Source organism: Poecilia latipinna, unplaced genomic scaffold (genome assembly GCF_001443285.1).
Source record: "Poecilia latipinna isolate Pla-1442-1.1 unplaced genomic scaffold, P_latipinna-1.0 Scaffold2028, whole genome shotgun sequence".
Lineage (NCBI taxonomy): Eukaryota > Metazoa > Chordata > Actinopteri > Cyprinodontiformes > Poeciliidae > Poecilia > Poecilia latipinna.
The window spans coordinates 23,287-37,468 of record NW_015114644.1 but is presented as its reverse complement, the minus strand read 5'-3'; the positions used below and the strand labels follow the sequence as shown (position 1 = coordinate 37,468).

General features: G+C 44.1%; 2 protein-coding genes and 1 long non-coding RNA gene across 3 annotated transcripts in view; 1 reads left to right on the top strand and 2 right to left on the bottom strand.

Moving 5' to 3' along the window:
* Positions 1-2: 2 nt before the first annotated feature.
* The window catches only part of cacna1fb (calcium channel, voltage-dependent, L type, alpha 1F subunit), a gene marked incomplete at both ends in the record, with an annotated part of 37,024 nt that continues 22,844 nt past the window's right edge, over positions 3-14,182 (bottom strand). The window contains 10 exons of the mRNA XM_015016497.1: positions 3-197; positions 284-384; positions 458-505; positions 589-766; positions 836-948; positions 1,027-1,163; positions 2,147-2,254; positions 2,571-2,769; positions 3,202-3,256; positions 3,329-3,460. Of these exons, the coding sequence (XP_014871983.1) occupies positions 3-197; positions 284-384; positions 458-505; positions 589-766; positions 836-948; positions 1,027-1,163; positions 2,147-2,254; positions 2,571-2,769; positions 3,202-3,256; positions 3,329-3,460 (1,266 nt within the window). The remainder of the gene's footprint in view (positions 198-283; positions 385-457; positions 506-588; positions 767-835; positions 949-1,026; positions 1,164-2,146; positions 2,255-2,570; positions 2,770-3,201; positions 3,257-3,328; positions 3,461-14,182) is intronic.
* On the bottom strand, positions 4,142-5,052 carry LOC106935819 (uncharacterized). Its single transcript, XR_001421978.1, has 3 exons — positions 4,811-5,052; positions 4,376-4,680; positions 4,142-4,290 (listed from the first exon to the last, which is right to left on the bottom strand). It is a non-coding gene; the product is annotated as an uncharacterized LOC106935819 (long non-coding RNA).
* On the top strand, positions 7,833-11,700 carry uxt (ubiquitously-expressed, prefoldin-like chaperone). Its single transcript, XM_015016505.1, has 6 exons — positions 7,833-8,149; positions 9,012-9,093; positions 10,081-10,148; positions 10,263-10,370; positions 11,110-11,173; positions 11,307-11,700. The coding sequence occupies exons 1-6, from the start codon at positions 8,055-8,057 to the stop codon at positions 11,379-11,381; spliced, it is 492 nt and encodes a 163-aa protein (XP_014871991.1). The 5' UTR covers positions 7,833-8,054; the 3' UTR covers positions 11,382-11,700.

The following is a 14,182-nucleotide window of genomic DNA, read 5'->3' as shown; positions in this document are numbered from 1 at the left end:
TCCTCGTCGCTGTAGAGCGCCGCCGGGTCGTCGCCGATGGTGTTCAGGAAGTCGTGGCTCCCGGAGCTCAGCAGGTCGCTGGCCGCCGACTCCATCTCGTCCACCGTCATGTGACACGCGTCTGCGATCTCTCGCTTGGCGAACGCGACGAACTTGGGGTCCCGGGCGTAGAGGCCGAGTCCCTCCGAGATCAGAACCTGGAGACAGAACAGAGCGGAACCCGTCATCTCCACGGAAACGCTCAGGCGCAGGAAGTGAAGGGTGATCAGTGGCGCTCGCCCACCGCCTCCACCAGACTGTCGGCCGATCCCCGCTTCTCCGCGAACGGAGCGCCGAGCTGCGAGGGAACCCTGAGGGTGGTGTAGGCCCGGTACGGGGGCGGAGCTACAAGACAGTCACATGACCCGATCAGCTGATGACCAGTGTGAGGAAGACTGTGTCTGTTTCTTCATTTCACCTGAGCTCCCGGCTGATCCACCGAACCAGGGCGGTCCATCTGCTGTTCCTGCCACAGGAAGGAGCATTAGCCAGACCCTTCACATTAAAAGCCATCGGCTAGGCTTTTATTTTGAAGCCCTGCTTCCTCACCTCTTGCTGCCCCTCCGTTCTTGCCCTCGGCCCCCCAGGGCGGGCTGCCCTCCTCCTCCACCAGGATGAGCGGTGCGTAGAGGAGCCGCCCGCGGCGGGGGCATGGCTTGGCCCAGGACGCTGAGGACACGACGGCGGAGCGGGTGGAGGAACGGCGGGAGTCGTAGCTGCTGAAAGCCTGGCAAGGAGAGGGGCGGTTACCTGGGGAACAGGTGGATGTGTGTCTGGAGCGGTTGTATGGGGTCACCTGAGGTCGTGCGCGGCGCGGCGGTGATGTCGGGTGGTACGTTCCGGGAATCGGCAGGTCGTCGCTGCTGCCCTGCCGCCTCAGACACTGGATGTTGAAGGACGGTTTCCGGCCTGGTGAGCGAAACAAATGCACCGCTCAGCCGGCTGTGATGTCACACCCGTGATGTCAGCTGTGAGTCATTCTGTCACCTGTGGGTGTGGCAGGAAGTAGACGTCTGCGAGTCGTCCTCCTGCCCTCGCTGTAACTGTCGCCATAGCTACCATTGCTGTAGGGGGCGTGGCCATCGCGGTGGTCTCTGTACAGCGACGAGTCGTCAGGGTAATGCCTGAGAACACAGTCGGGTGATAAATAATCCATCCTATCAGCTGCCAGCATTCCCCTGCAGGGTGAAGGCGGGACATGGACCGGTCAAGCTCCGCCCACACACCTGATGACAGCAGCAGGCGCTCCACTAATCTGCTAATGCGCTGGAAGCAGAGCTAATTCTCTGCTTGTTACTTTTGCTAATGTTGAACACATTTAGCGCACTTAGCTTGCCTTAAAATAATTTTTCCAAAGCGCTAATTTACTTGGCTGCTCTGTAAACTTTTAGTCAAATTTAGTTAGCTTGTTAGCGTTCCACAAATATGTTGATAATGCATTTAGCACTAGCTGCTGCTAAATGCCATGTTGTTATAGGCATTAGCATTAGCCTCCCCTAAATATCATGTCTGTGCTGACTCATCATTATGTTTTGCTTAGTTTCCATTGTAAGTGAAACTGTAGAGCCTTGCTGACACCTAGTGGACATTGTTCAGTATTTCATTTGGTCAGTCAAGCAGAACTCGTCCGGCTGTACGCTTGGTGTCATCGACTGTCCTTCAGACACGTTTGTCCCTTGGACATTATTTGTCTGTAAGTTCATTTTATTAATTATTATTCCAGTATTGTGTAATATTTTATTAGACATATTTCTATGTTCTCCAACCAAAATGCAAAGCTACATCATTAGCTAGTTGGTAGTAATTGGGAGCCATCCGTTTGCTGTAGTCTCGTTGTTTTCTGTATTGTGTCTGATATTTGTGCTTTGTTACAGTTTTACAAAACAAACCAGAAAAGAGTTGCAAAATAAAGGACTGGATTATTTTAAACTCAGGTGTTAGCTAGCTGTTTAGCTTTGTAAGAGCAACACATCGTGAGGGCAGCATAGTTTCACTTTAGCACTAGCTTCTGCTTCATACCATGTTGGAAGCACTTTAGCTTCAGGGTTAGCACAGCTAACCTGCATGTTAGGAAACGTACTGGAAGCACTTCCTGTGTGTTGCCTACCTGTCTCTGGAGGTGATGCTCTCGTTGTCCTCCTCTCGGCTGCAGTAACCCTGCTCTCCGTAGACATCCACATCTCCGTTCCTCCAGGATCTGTCTCTGGAGTCTCTCCTGCAGACCAACAGAATATCAGATTTCAGACCCTGAAAATCTAAAATATTTTAAGTTTTACTTTTACAAGAGGAGCAAATGAGGCAGCTTAGCAGATTTGCTAACAGCTGATGATGTCATCAGGACATATTACTGTGGAATATTGTCTTTGCTGCCTAAGTGCTAAGCAGTTAGCATGTTAGCATGAAACTGTCCAGCAGCAGTCTTCAGTCAGAGGCGTTGCAAGACTGACTGCAACTGGAGATCCTTCCTTGGACTCTGGAGATACTTGGGTGGCCTCAGTTAATTTCTCTGTGGGGTAAATGAAACGACACACCGTCCATACTTGTAGTACGACGGTCTCTTGTGGGCGGAGTCTGTCTGGCTGTTCTTCACAGACGCCCGGCGAAGATGACTCACTGACGACCTCACGCTGTCTCCACGACGAAGATGCTCATCATGTTCGTTTCCATTTGCCATCTTGCTGAGCGACCCGACTCGGTGGATGAGACCGCCGTTTGAGACGCCGCCATCGCCTGCAGAGAGAAGCCCCGCCCACCGTCAGCGGTTTGAGCAGTTGAAACAATGCTGATGGGTTGCTCTACTGCCCCCTGCTGTTCATGCTCAGATTGAAGCTGATAGCAAGTATTTGATCATTTTCTTTTTTGAGGTTAAAGGTCATTGTTGGTCTGATTTTAAGAATCTGAGGTTTGATAAGTGAGGATGATGATGGAAGGAGCGAAGGAAGGTTCAGCTCGATGTTTATGATAAAAACCGTCTCAGACTCCCAGACAAATTCAGCATAAAGATTTGTTTTTTTTGTTTGCTTTGTTTCTATATTTATGGAACAGATGTGTGGATTCGAACATATTGGTAGCGGGTTTATTTCGCTGAAAATTGAATGAAAATATTCAACTAAAAACAGTCTCAGAAACATTTCCACAACATGGAGCAATGCTGCATTTTACCAGTAGGTGTCAGTATGGAGCCTCGTCGAGTCTCTGGTCCAGATCCGTTTTCGGCCTGCAGGCAGAGAACAGAAAGTTTGAGGCGGCTGGTCAGACTGCCGGCGGTGAGCTGTGGGCCGGTCGGCACCTTGTAAGCAGCGTTCTTCTCCAGATCTTCGCCGTCCATCAGCGCCTCCTCCTCATCCTCCAGGTCTTCATTCAGAGCCAGACGCATCTCTGGACCCAGATCCTGCAGCGTCTTCAGACCCGCCTTACACAGCTGCAGCAAACACAAAGAAATCACTTTCTGCCTCAGGTGGTGAGACATCTCTGAGTGGTGGGAAACAGTTTCAGCATCAGAACATGACTGAGAACTGAAGAGGACGTAATGAGACGATAAACAAAATGTTTCAGCTTTTTTCTACAGATGCTGTTCTTCCCACTTAAGGGGCCTCATGCACAAAAGAGTTTGCAGTTTTCACACTAAAACGAGACGTAGGACAAATTTAGAAAAGTGCAGCGCAAATAAAAATCTGGATGTATGAAGATGTGCTGAGCTGAGAGCTGCTGGCCTTTCCTTATAAATCCCAATTTACAGGAACCAGAGCAGCTGCTGCTCCGCCTGTCGCCTCCATAAATACATCTTAATGTAAATGAATATAAATACCTGGAAGTCTGCCGCCATGTGAAGCAGTAACCATGGCAACGGCCTTGTTTGTAGCAGTATGAGNCAGAAACAGAACCATCAGAACCAGAAACACAAAAACCAGAACCAGAACCGTTAGATCCAGAACCACCAGAACCAGAACCATCAGAACTAGAACCACCAGGACCAGAACCATCAGAACCATTAGAACCGGAACCCCCAGAACCATCAGAACCAAAACCGTCAGAACCAGAACTATCAGAACCAGAACCACCATAACAAGAACCAACAGAACCAGAACTGTCAAAACCACCAGAACCAGAACCGTTATAACCAGAACCACCACTCACATGCTGGTTGTCCTCGATCTCCTGCAGGGCCTTGATCTCCCTCACTGCCTGGTTCGGGATGCCGTCCTCCAGCTTCCTCAGAGCCACCTTCTTCAGGGCCACCGTCTCTCCTGTCTGACACACAGCAGAGACCTGATGGGCCGGACCAGAACCGGAACCCGAACCGGACCAGAAGCAGACCCAAAACAGCCCCACATACCTCGATGTGTTTGGCCTGGAAGACGATGCCATGAGCTCCTTCTCCGATCCGACCCAGGATGCTGTACTGCTCCATGTCTGCCGGACCGGACCGGACCGGACCGGAGAGGACCGGGGCTTCTCTCTTTAATGAAGAACAACCAATCAGAATCAACCTGGAGTCTTCCAGGTGAGCAGTGATGGAGGAAGAACCTCATGCAGAAATGAATCACTTTACGGAGCTCAGACGTTCTTCTCTTTTCACCTCGAACCGAATCAGTTGTTCTTTTCACGACGACTTTTACAAAACCCGTTAATATCCTTCGGCTGCGGAGAGAAAACGAAAAGAAACGCGGATCTGAAAGGAAACCCCGCTTTTAAGATGACGTGTCGTTATGGTAACGGTGCGGCTAAGCTAGCTGTGCCTCAGAAATGAGACAGGAAGAGCTGTTCCTACCTGGCTGAGCAAAGACTCACACAAACTGATCACTAAACCAGACACGCAGAGGACGTCACCATGGTAACCAAGCGGTAAGCTAGCTGAGACTCAAAGTCTGAGCAGCTAACCTTCTGACGTCACACGGACTTTCAGCTATTGGTCAGAAAACCCAGGAACTTGGTCACGTGACGATGACAAACCAATGCATCAGCAACAATAGTTTAACTTTTATAGAGAAAATGAAACTAAACTTAGAAAATTAAACTTAATAAAGAAAATAAAAATTTAGAAAAATTATATTCTACACAGAGGAGGAGCAGGAGGTTTTTTATGCAACCAGCCTCATAAAGGCACCATCGGGTATTCAGAACAGAGCGATTTACTGGCATCTAGTGATGAGAAAAGATATGACACCCTGGACATTCCTATGGTTCCTTCTGCTTTGCTGAATAGTACTCTACCATAAATAGTTAAATCCCTGGCTAACCAAGTGTTACATTTCTTTGTAATAGATTCAGAACAGGGATAAAATTATTACCCATATTATTGTGGACATTTTAACTCCTAGTTAAGTTACAGTGTTTTTTACAGGGATACCACAAATTTCAGTAACAGCCGCTGAATATAAAGGAAGCATTTCACATTTTTTTAGATTGAGTTTCAATCTTGAAATGCTTGAGAATTTAGCTATAACAGACAGACCTACGGGAATTTCATTAGAATAGCTTAAAAATACTGTTGTATCGTCAGCAAGTTGTGAATTTTTTATTTCTTGATCAAATATTTGAATTCCCTCAAATGAGCTGTGTCTGATTAAATAGAACAAGCAGAAAAAGGTAAGTTATGGCCGGACAGCCTGGCCAACCCCTTCATGGACATTAAACCAGCTAGATGTGCCATATAGAAGTTTATATATTGTCTCTATAAAGTTTCATAAAGGCTTTAATGACAAACCTACCAAAGTTAAAAAAGGACAATGTGTCAAAAATAAAGTTATGAGTAACTGTATGAAAGGCCTTTTGATAATCTAAGAATGGAAAGATAAGATGTTTATAACCAACCATCACTAATCGAATCAGAAATGTTGTGTCCAGCAGGAAGCCGTTTGGAGATTCATGTATATCATTTAAACCACTTTTCAGTCTTTTAGCTAAAATGGAGGCCAAAATGTTATTATTTAATAAAGTGATGCCACGCCAGTTATCTATTATTAAATGGTCATTATTGGTTTCAGGATCAGAGTGATAGAAGTTCTTCTGTCAGGGTTCCTGTGTGTGTGTGTGTGTGTGTTTGTGTGTTTGTGTGTGTGTGTGTGTGTGTGTGTGTGTGTGTGTGTGTGTGAGGAGAGGAGAGGAGATGCTATATGGTGGAAATGGTCACAATTTATTTTATTATACAAAATCACCACAGTAAAAAGCAGGAGTCTCTGCTGGCCCTGGGAACCTTACAGCTGAAAAATAGTTAGATCCCTAATACATAAATTGGACTGATTGGGGAGGAATAGCAAGGAAACCCAAAAATAACTAGACACGTCCAGCTGCTCCCCAACAAAACACTCACACAGAAATCCCTGGTGAAAACCACAAAGGGACAAAGTCCCGTCCTTCAGCCTAAATGAGACATCAGGACCCCAGAGACAGCAGGTCCCTTTGAAATGAGCCAGAGGGCCGATGACAGGGGCCCCAGAAACCCAAAACATACTTCATCAGTAATAACTACCCTGCCAGCATGCCTAGGTGGGCCGCATATGGGGAAAAGGTGGGCAGACATATGGGTCCCATATGGATTTGTCTGCGGGTTCCACAGTGGCCCCACATGGGCATGTAGGGCCACAGCCCACATGGGCCCTACAGCTGAAATATCCATTCTCTCCTCTCCTCCCCCCATAACTTTGGGAAATAAAAAGCAACTGTTTCCAAAGTCTCAAAAATTAGTATATGTGATGGTATACTAGACATTTCCTTAATCCAGTAATCTGTCATATTTTACATTAGAACGGGATTGACCAAAAACTTTACACTCTGATCTTTTCAGGAAGTCTTTATTTTGGTGCCGTGCTATCGGCCAGCTTCCCTCCTCCTTTATCAGAAATGAAAAATTATAAATGCACACTACGTGTTTGTTGACTGACTTATTTGTCAGGTTTACGAGACAAAAGCTGAAAAAAAGATCGATTCTCTTCGCGTTTAAAATAACACAAAACAGCGTAAAAAGACCTCCACACAGGACCTCGTTTATTTATGTATGTATTTTTATTTTGATAGCTGCCGATTAAACTGAAAGTGACAACATTGACATGATTATACGAGTAGTTTTTACCGAGAAATCGATCAGAAGCGCCGTGAAAATGGTCAGATCCGCCGGATCCACCTCTCTGGCTGCAATGCGCGCTCCCGACACAGGGGGGCAGATTTTCCCACAAGACCTCGATTCCCCCCGCCGCCTGTCGCTAGTAATTATAGCAACAGTGACGGAATAAACATCTAGCACTGCGCTTAAACCACAATCTTGCAGTCTGTTGTTGCTATTTCCAAATATTCAGCACAGAAAAAACTTATCTTGATTGTCCTTTAGTTGTCTTTTTCCTCGCAGTGAGGTGAGACCGTTAGCAGTTAACGGTTCCCAACCACTAAGGCTCTATGATCCCGGTTTTCTTAGCTTGATGGTCGATCTTTTTTCTTTTTTCTACAAATGGATGATGTTGAATATTTCTCCAGTAGCAACAGTCAGACGATCTCTGATGAATTTTCTCTAACGGTGAACAGAAGAATCACAGCAGAATCCTGTCTCTCCGCCTTTCCTCCTCTCTGCCAACCGTCCAAGTCAGCTAAAATGATTATTTTTTTTTTTGTTTTTTTTGTAATAACTTTATTTCAGACAAATAACATGAATATACATATGGACGTAAACTCAATGACAAATATTAAAATATAATAATAAAAACAAATAGTAAAGAATAATTACAAACATTCAGGGTGTTGCTGTTAAAGTCTAGAGACACAGCTAAAATGATTAGTTCTCAATGTTTGTTATTCTATTAGCTTCTCGTTGTTCCTGTCCTGATCCACCAGCAGGGGGCACTATGGGGCGCTAATCCACCAGCCACCAGGGAGAGAAAAGAACAAGAGCAGCTTCCGGTGTTGTGTTAGCAGCATGCTAGCTATGCTAACAGGAGGGTTCGGGTTCTAGAAGTCCTCTTCGGGATAAGAAAATCTCATCTGGGTCGGTTCTGGCGTTCCAAAACTGGAACCGGAACCGGAACATGATGGCTCGTCCTGCTGGTTCTGCCGGCTGTCTGGACCAGAAGGTTCTGCAGTATGAAGCTTTCATCAACGACGTGCTGAGGAGAGACCTGCGGTAAGCCTGACCCGATGTTACTAACTAGACAGAAACACGTTTGATTCATTCCGAATCCGAACCGAACCAGACCGGACCGAACAAATCGGAAGTTAGGTTGAACTGATTTAAAGAAGAAGCTGAGTTTCTGAGCAGAATCGGATCAACTGAAGGTTCTGTAGGTTCTACCTAGCAGACGTGGATCGGAACCAGAAAGAACCGCAGTCCGCGGAGCAAGCGGCGTCTATCTCCAGGTTGATCCGACTTATGAGCGCTAATTTCGGACAGCCCTTCTCTCCCGCTCCCTGCCAGGCGCTCGGAGGTTCAGTTAGGTTCTACAAATTTCCGAACCAAACACTGAGAAGCAGATGCAAATAGATTTCTTGCTTTGTGACCAACTGGCACATCATTTTTATTCTATTTTCAACCTTTTTATTCCTTGTCAGTGGAAGTACCAGGGGTTTTCAGGCTCTAAAGTCCTATTTATAGTTTTCCAGATAACAGTGGAACACAAAAACACTCACAAATTACCAAAGGGTTTTATTTTGTACTGTTGTAGCCATTAAACAGTCTCAGTTCAACCTTATAAGTGGAGACACATTGTTGATGTTACCATTATAAAATAACTTATAATTAAGTTTTGGCAAAGATCAATGTAATTTTCACAGGTGGTGGAGCGTTGTTGTTGTTGTTGTTGTCAGCAGCTGCTGAAAGTAACTAAAAAAGTTACTTTTAATGGAACTTAGTTACTTTCCAAATAAAATAATCAGTAATATAACGAAGTTACTTTTTCAATGAGTAATCAGTAATCCCATTAAAGTTACTTTTTCAAAGTAACTATGCCATCACGGGTTCTGACCCGGTTCTGGTGGTGTGTCTGCAGGGCGGTGCTGGAGCAGAGGGATCGTCTCTATGAGAAGATGTCTCACTACCTGCAGCTGAAGAACGCCATCCAGAGTCTGGAGGTAGCTGCACGATCCTCCATCAAGACAGAGGTCTCACTCTGCCACCACTTTCCTTTCTCCCTGATATAAACGGCTCCTCACGTGTTCTCCAGCAGGGGGCGCTGTGGCCTCAGCAGCTTTCAGGAGTTGGATTATAATCCCAGTAGATAAAATGAAAGTATAACCTGAAATCAGAAGCTGCCTCTTAGTTTTATTTTTTTTCTCTTGAATAAACATGAAGAACAACCAATCAGCTCTTGATTGTCGTTTCTCAGGATTATTGATCTTCTGTCTGAAGAGCTGATCAAATAAATACCCGGAACTGATTTTCAGATCAGATAAAGAAATATTCTTGATTTTAAAAATTTTTTCATTTAATTTATTAATTTATGAAATTTAAATACTTTTTTTATTAAGGGGCTGCACAGTGGTAGAGCTGTTGCTTTGCAGCAAGAAGGTCCTGGGTTCGATTCCCGGCCCAGGGAGTCTCCATGTTCTCCCTGTGCATGGTGGGTTTTCTCCAGGTACTCCAGTTTCCTCCCACAGTCTGAAAACATGACTGTCAGGTTAATTGGTTTCTCTAAATTGTCCCTAGGTGTGAGTGTGGTCGTTTGTCCTGTGTGTCTCTGTGTTGCCTAGCGACAGACTGGTGACCTGTCCAGGTGACCCCGGCTCTCACCCGGAACGTTAACTGGAGAGGCAGCAGCTCCTCCTGACCCCACTAAGGGACAAGGGAGTTAGAAAGTGGATGGATGGATGAATTTTTTATTATTTTACTTCAAAGGATTTTTCTCAAATCTTTTCTGTTTTTAGACATTTAATTCACATTTATACCTTGGGCACCTTTCATTTTGATTTTAATTTCTTCTACATTTTATTTGTAAGTTTTCTCCATGTTTATATGAAATACATTTAAGACGTAAAACTCAGACATTTCTCACTTTCATATTGTGTAGCTGTAGTTAGCCATCTGTGACGTCACTGTGACGTCACGGTGTGTTCCTGCAGGAGGCGGGGCCTCAGCGGCTGAAGGCAGACGTGGATCTGGGCTGCAGCTTCTTCGTTCAGGCCCGAGTGTAAGCCCCGCCCCTTCCTGTGGCCATGTGACCCGGACGGCGCCTGGTGTTTATGATCCAGACTCTGGTTCCGGTTCGGGCTCCGGTTCTGACTGGCTCGTCTCCTCTCCTCAGGAACGACCCCTCCAGGATTCTGGTGTTGGTCGGGTTCGGGTTCTTCGTGGAGATGAGCCACCAGGAGGCGCTGCGCTTCATCGACAAGAAGACCAATCAGCTGACGCTGTATGCTGATTGATATTTTGGAAATTTTACTTCCTGAAACTGATTTTCATATTTTATTGATTTCTGTTTTTACTTTGTCTCAAATTATTCAGGTTTGAAAAGTTCAAAATATAATTTCTGCAGATGGAATGGAATGGAAAAATTTCCCTGCGATTTTTATGCTTTAGCAAGATATTTTTATATTTCCAGATTTTAAAAATATTTTTACTATCAAATACTAAAATATTGTTTAAAACTATAAAATGTAAAAAATTAAATTTTAATTTTTTATATACTTAAATTTTAGCACTTTATCAAGTTTTTTAAAACATCATTTTTGTTTTGTTTAAAATAGTATTTTTTTTTTCTTTTGAACATTTTGATACTAATTTTAAAAATTGAAGAAAAAAGTCAGCTGAAGAGTGAGACAAACTGTTTAATCTAGAATGTTTTTCTGTTTTTCTCCACATCAAACATAAATATTGGAGATTTCTTATATTAGCCCAAGTTAAAGCAAATTGATGTGATAAATAATTTGTTTTATTTTTCCTGAATATTCAGCAACATCTAAATGTCAGATTTCTACAGGTTCAGTTGGGTTCGCTAGATGCTAACAGGATCCACTGGTGGACCAGATGAGAGAGGCTAGCCATGCTAATATATGCTAGCTATGCTAATGAGCGAGGCTAGCCAGGCAGTGATATATGATAGCTATGCTAATGAGAGATGCTAGCCATGCTAACTCTGTGTTTGCTTGCAGCTTCACTGAGCAGCTCACCAAGGACGCCGCCAAAATAAAAGCCCATATCCGGATGGTGCTGGAGGTCAGTTCATCTGTAGAACTGGACCAGTTCTGTGCCGGTTCTAATCACAGTCTGACCTGGTCCCAGTCCCAGTCCCAGCAGAACCAGTTTGTCTCTGGGCAGATCTGATTGGCTGCTCTCTTCTTCTGTCCAGGGTCTGCGGGAGCTGCAGGGGCTGGAGGAGCTCTCAGACGTCTGCAGGAACTCTGCTGCTGCTGCTCAGCTCTGATTGGACGATTAGGAGGATGAGGATGAGGAGGACGAGGAGCCTCTTCATCCGGAGGCAAATTATCTCCAACTGGACACACAGTGGAACCAACTTCTTCTCAGATGTGAACTGAAACATTGATGACATCTTCCTGTTGCTGCTCAAACAGGAAGTCCTCCACATCACTGAGACCTTTCAAAATACAATGTCAGGAAATGGTTTTGTCTGGTGAACAGAGAAGCAGCTGAACTGAAGCTGAAGAAACAAACATGAACAAGTCCTCATCCTTTTGCTGTTTATTGTGGTTTTAATTGTAAATTTAATAAAAAAATTGAGAATATTTTTGTTCTGGTTGATTTATTATTGAATGATTATTGTATGTTTATTTTTATTACTTGATTTATTTTATGTGTTATTGTGTACTATCCTGGGACAAACAAAATTTCCCCCCTTTAAGGGATCAATAAAGTATTTTATTTGAGATTTTATTTAAGTGTGTTTGATTTGAAAATGTTTCTCCTTATTTTATCATTTCTGACCACTAATACAGATTTATAGAAGTTCACTAAAATGTTATGAAGTTTATTTTATGCTGATTTCCAACAGATCCAGTTTGTAATCCAGATTAATTAGAACCATTCTGGTTATTGAACCCTGCAGGCTGGTCTGGTTCTGGTCCGGTTCTGGTCTGGTTCTGGTCCAGTTCTGGTCTGGTTCTGGTCTGGTTCTGGTCCGGTTCTGGTCTGGTTCTGGTCTCGTTCTGGTCCAGTTCTGGTCCAGTTCTGGTCCGGTTCTGGTCCGGTTCTGGTCTGGTTGGGCTCTTTAATATGTTTTATAATTCTTGTTCTTTATGCTGTGAATATTGAGAAGATGTTGAATTATTAGCTCTTTGATGCTTTATAAATAAAACTTTTGTTTTTGTCACATTTTCTGAAATCTGATGTTTCTGTAAATATTCTTTTTTTTATAAAACATTGTAAGAAATTTAACAGCTTTGTTCTGGATTTCTATTGATTCTGTAAAAGCGCAGCCTGCTGGGTTCGGAACCGGCCCGGTGCTGGTCGGTCCAGTGTGTCGGGTCTCACTCTCAGCTGCTCTCACAGATGCTTGGCAACGTGGAGCTTGTTTCCATGGTAACGGCTTGCTGAATGAGCCGCAGAGGAAGAAAACAGCAGCTTTTAAATTAACATTAGAATGGACTGAACCGGGTCGGACCAGAACTGAAATAGTTTGGACCTTTTCCATCTCAGCTGCCTCCTTAGGGTCAAAGTTCACTTTCATCTGGATTGTTATGCTTCTTGATTTTTATTTTATTTCTGGAAAGGAATTCTGACCAACTCTTCTCTTCTGAACTAAAATGCAGATATATTTCCTTTTTCTGATACTTTTATTAATTCTTCACATATTTTGTTCAGATATCTGTTGGTGTTTGGTGTTTAAGATGCTTTTTTAAATTCAGATTAGTTACATTTGTTAACCATTAATTTATTTATTTTTTTCATTCATGAGTTTTTGATATTTCTTTAAATTTTTCCAGGATTGTAGGTTTTATGACCGGAAGTAAAAACCAGAATGAATCTTGAAGTTTTATTTCCAGATTAATATAAACTGGAAATAAAATCAGATTAAATTAATCTGCTTAAATTCTCCTCCGTGAATTTAACACCGAGGTTTTTCTCTGCCTTGCTTTGCGGCTCCTGATGACGTTTCCATCCTGTTGCCGCAGAAACAATCCCGCATCAAATGTCACGCTCCTACCGGAAACTATATCAAAACACACGGACTTCCCTTCAAAGTAAAGGTCTGTATCGTCCTGTCGGGTGAATGTCTGCTCCTTGGGGTCAAAGTTCATTGTGCTGGAAGTGGTTTGAAATGAACCCAAGAAAGCAATGTGGTGCATTTCTTTTCCAAAGAAAAATATATAAAACTTCAGATATTTCACCACGAGATATTGACATACCTGGAAAAACCTCCTGAAAACCTCAAATAGTAGCAGAAAGTAGGATGTTCCCGTAAGAAAGGCTTACAGCATGTCTGTGCTGTAAGTACCGTTTTTTTTTTCAACTATAAGCCGCTACATATTTTCTGCTTTGAACCTTGCGGCTTATAGCCCAGTGCGCTTTTCTGTGGATTTTTCTTCAACCACCAGGGGGCTTTTTAGCAGGAAGTGAATCATTAGAAGTCAAAATAGAAAATCAAGGAAGAAACTGCTGATTTTCATTTAGAACAAGCACATGCTAGAGGGAGGCACGGTGGAGAAATGTTTTCAAACTCACAATCCCTCATCATGGAAACTTCACAAAGACGTTCATATGATGCAGCTTTTAAATTGAGGGCTAAAGATCTGGGAGGACAGGAGGGACATGGAGCCGCTGCTCGTCCGCTCAGCGGGAAGGAATCCATGGTTGGAGATGCAGGGCTGCGTCCTTAATAGCAGCTTTTAGCCTGGTGCGGCTTATAGTGAGGTGTGCTCTATAGTCCGGAAAATAGGTATATATTTTATTTAAAATGTGCTTTCAGGGCACATAAGGTCACCTCACAAAAATAAAAAATAATACATTTAAAATAAAAATAATCCAAAGTAAAGAGTAAAGCTGTCTGGATCCGACCTGCTGCAGCAGCAGAGCCTCCAGGTCCAACCTGCTGCTGCAGCAGAGCCTCCAGGTCCAACCTGCTGCTGCAGCAGAGCCTCCAGGTCTGACCTGCTGCAGCAGAGCCTCCAGGTCCGACCTGCTGCAGCAGAGCCTCCAGGTCCGACCTGCAGCAGTAGAGCGTCCGGGTCCGAACTGCTGCAGCAGTAGAGCGTCCGGGTCCGAACTGCT

Excerpts from the sequence above, each read along its gene's own strand:
- uxt (XM_015016505.1), top strand. The coding sequence starts at position 8,055 with ATGATGGCTCGTCCTGCTGGTTCTGCCGGCTGTCTGGACCAGAAGGTT. Across the intron at positions 9,094-10,080 it reads ACGCCATCCAGAGTCTGGAG|GAGGCGGGGCCTCAGCGGCT; the intron begins GTAGCTGCACGA and ends GTGTTCCTGCAG. Across the intron at positions 10,149-10,262 it reads TTCTTCGTTCAGGCCCGAGT|GAACGACCCCTCCAGGATTC; the intron begins GTAAGCCCCGCC and ends TCCTCTCCTCAG.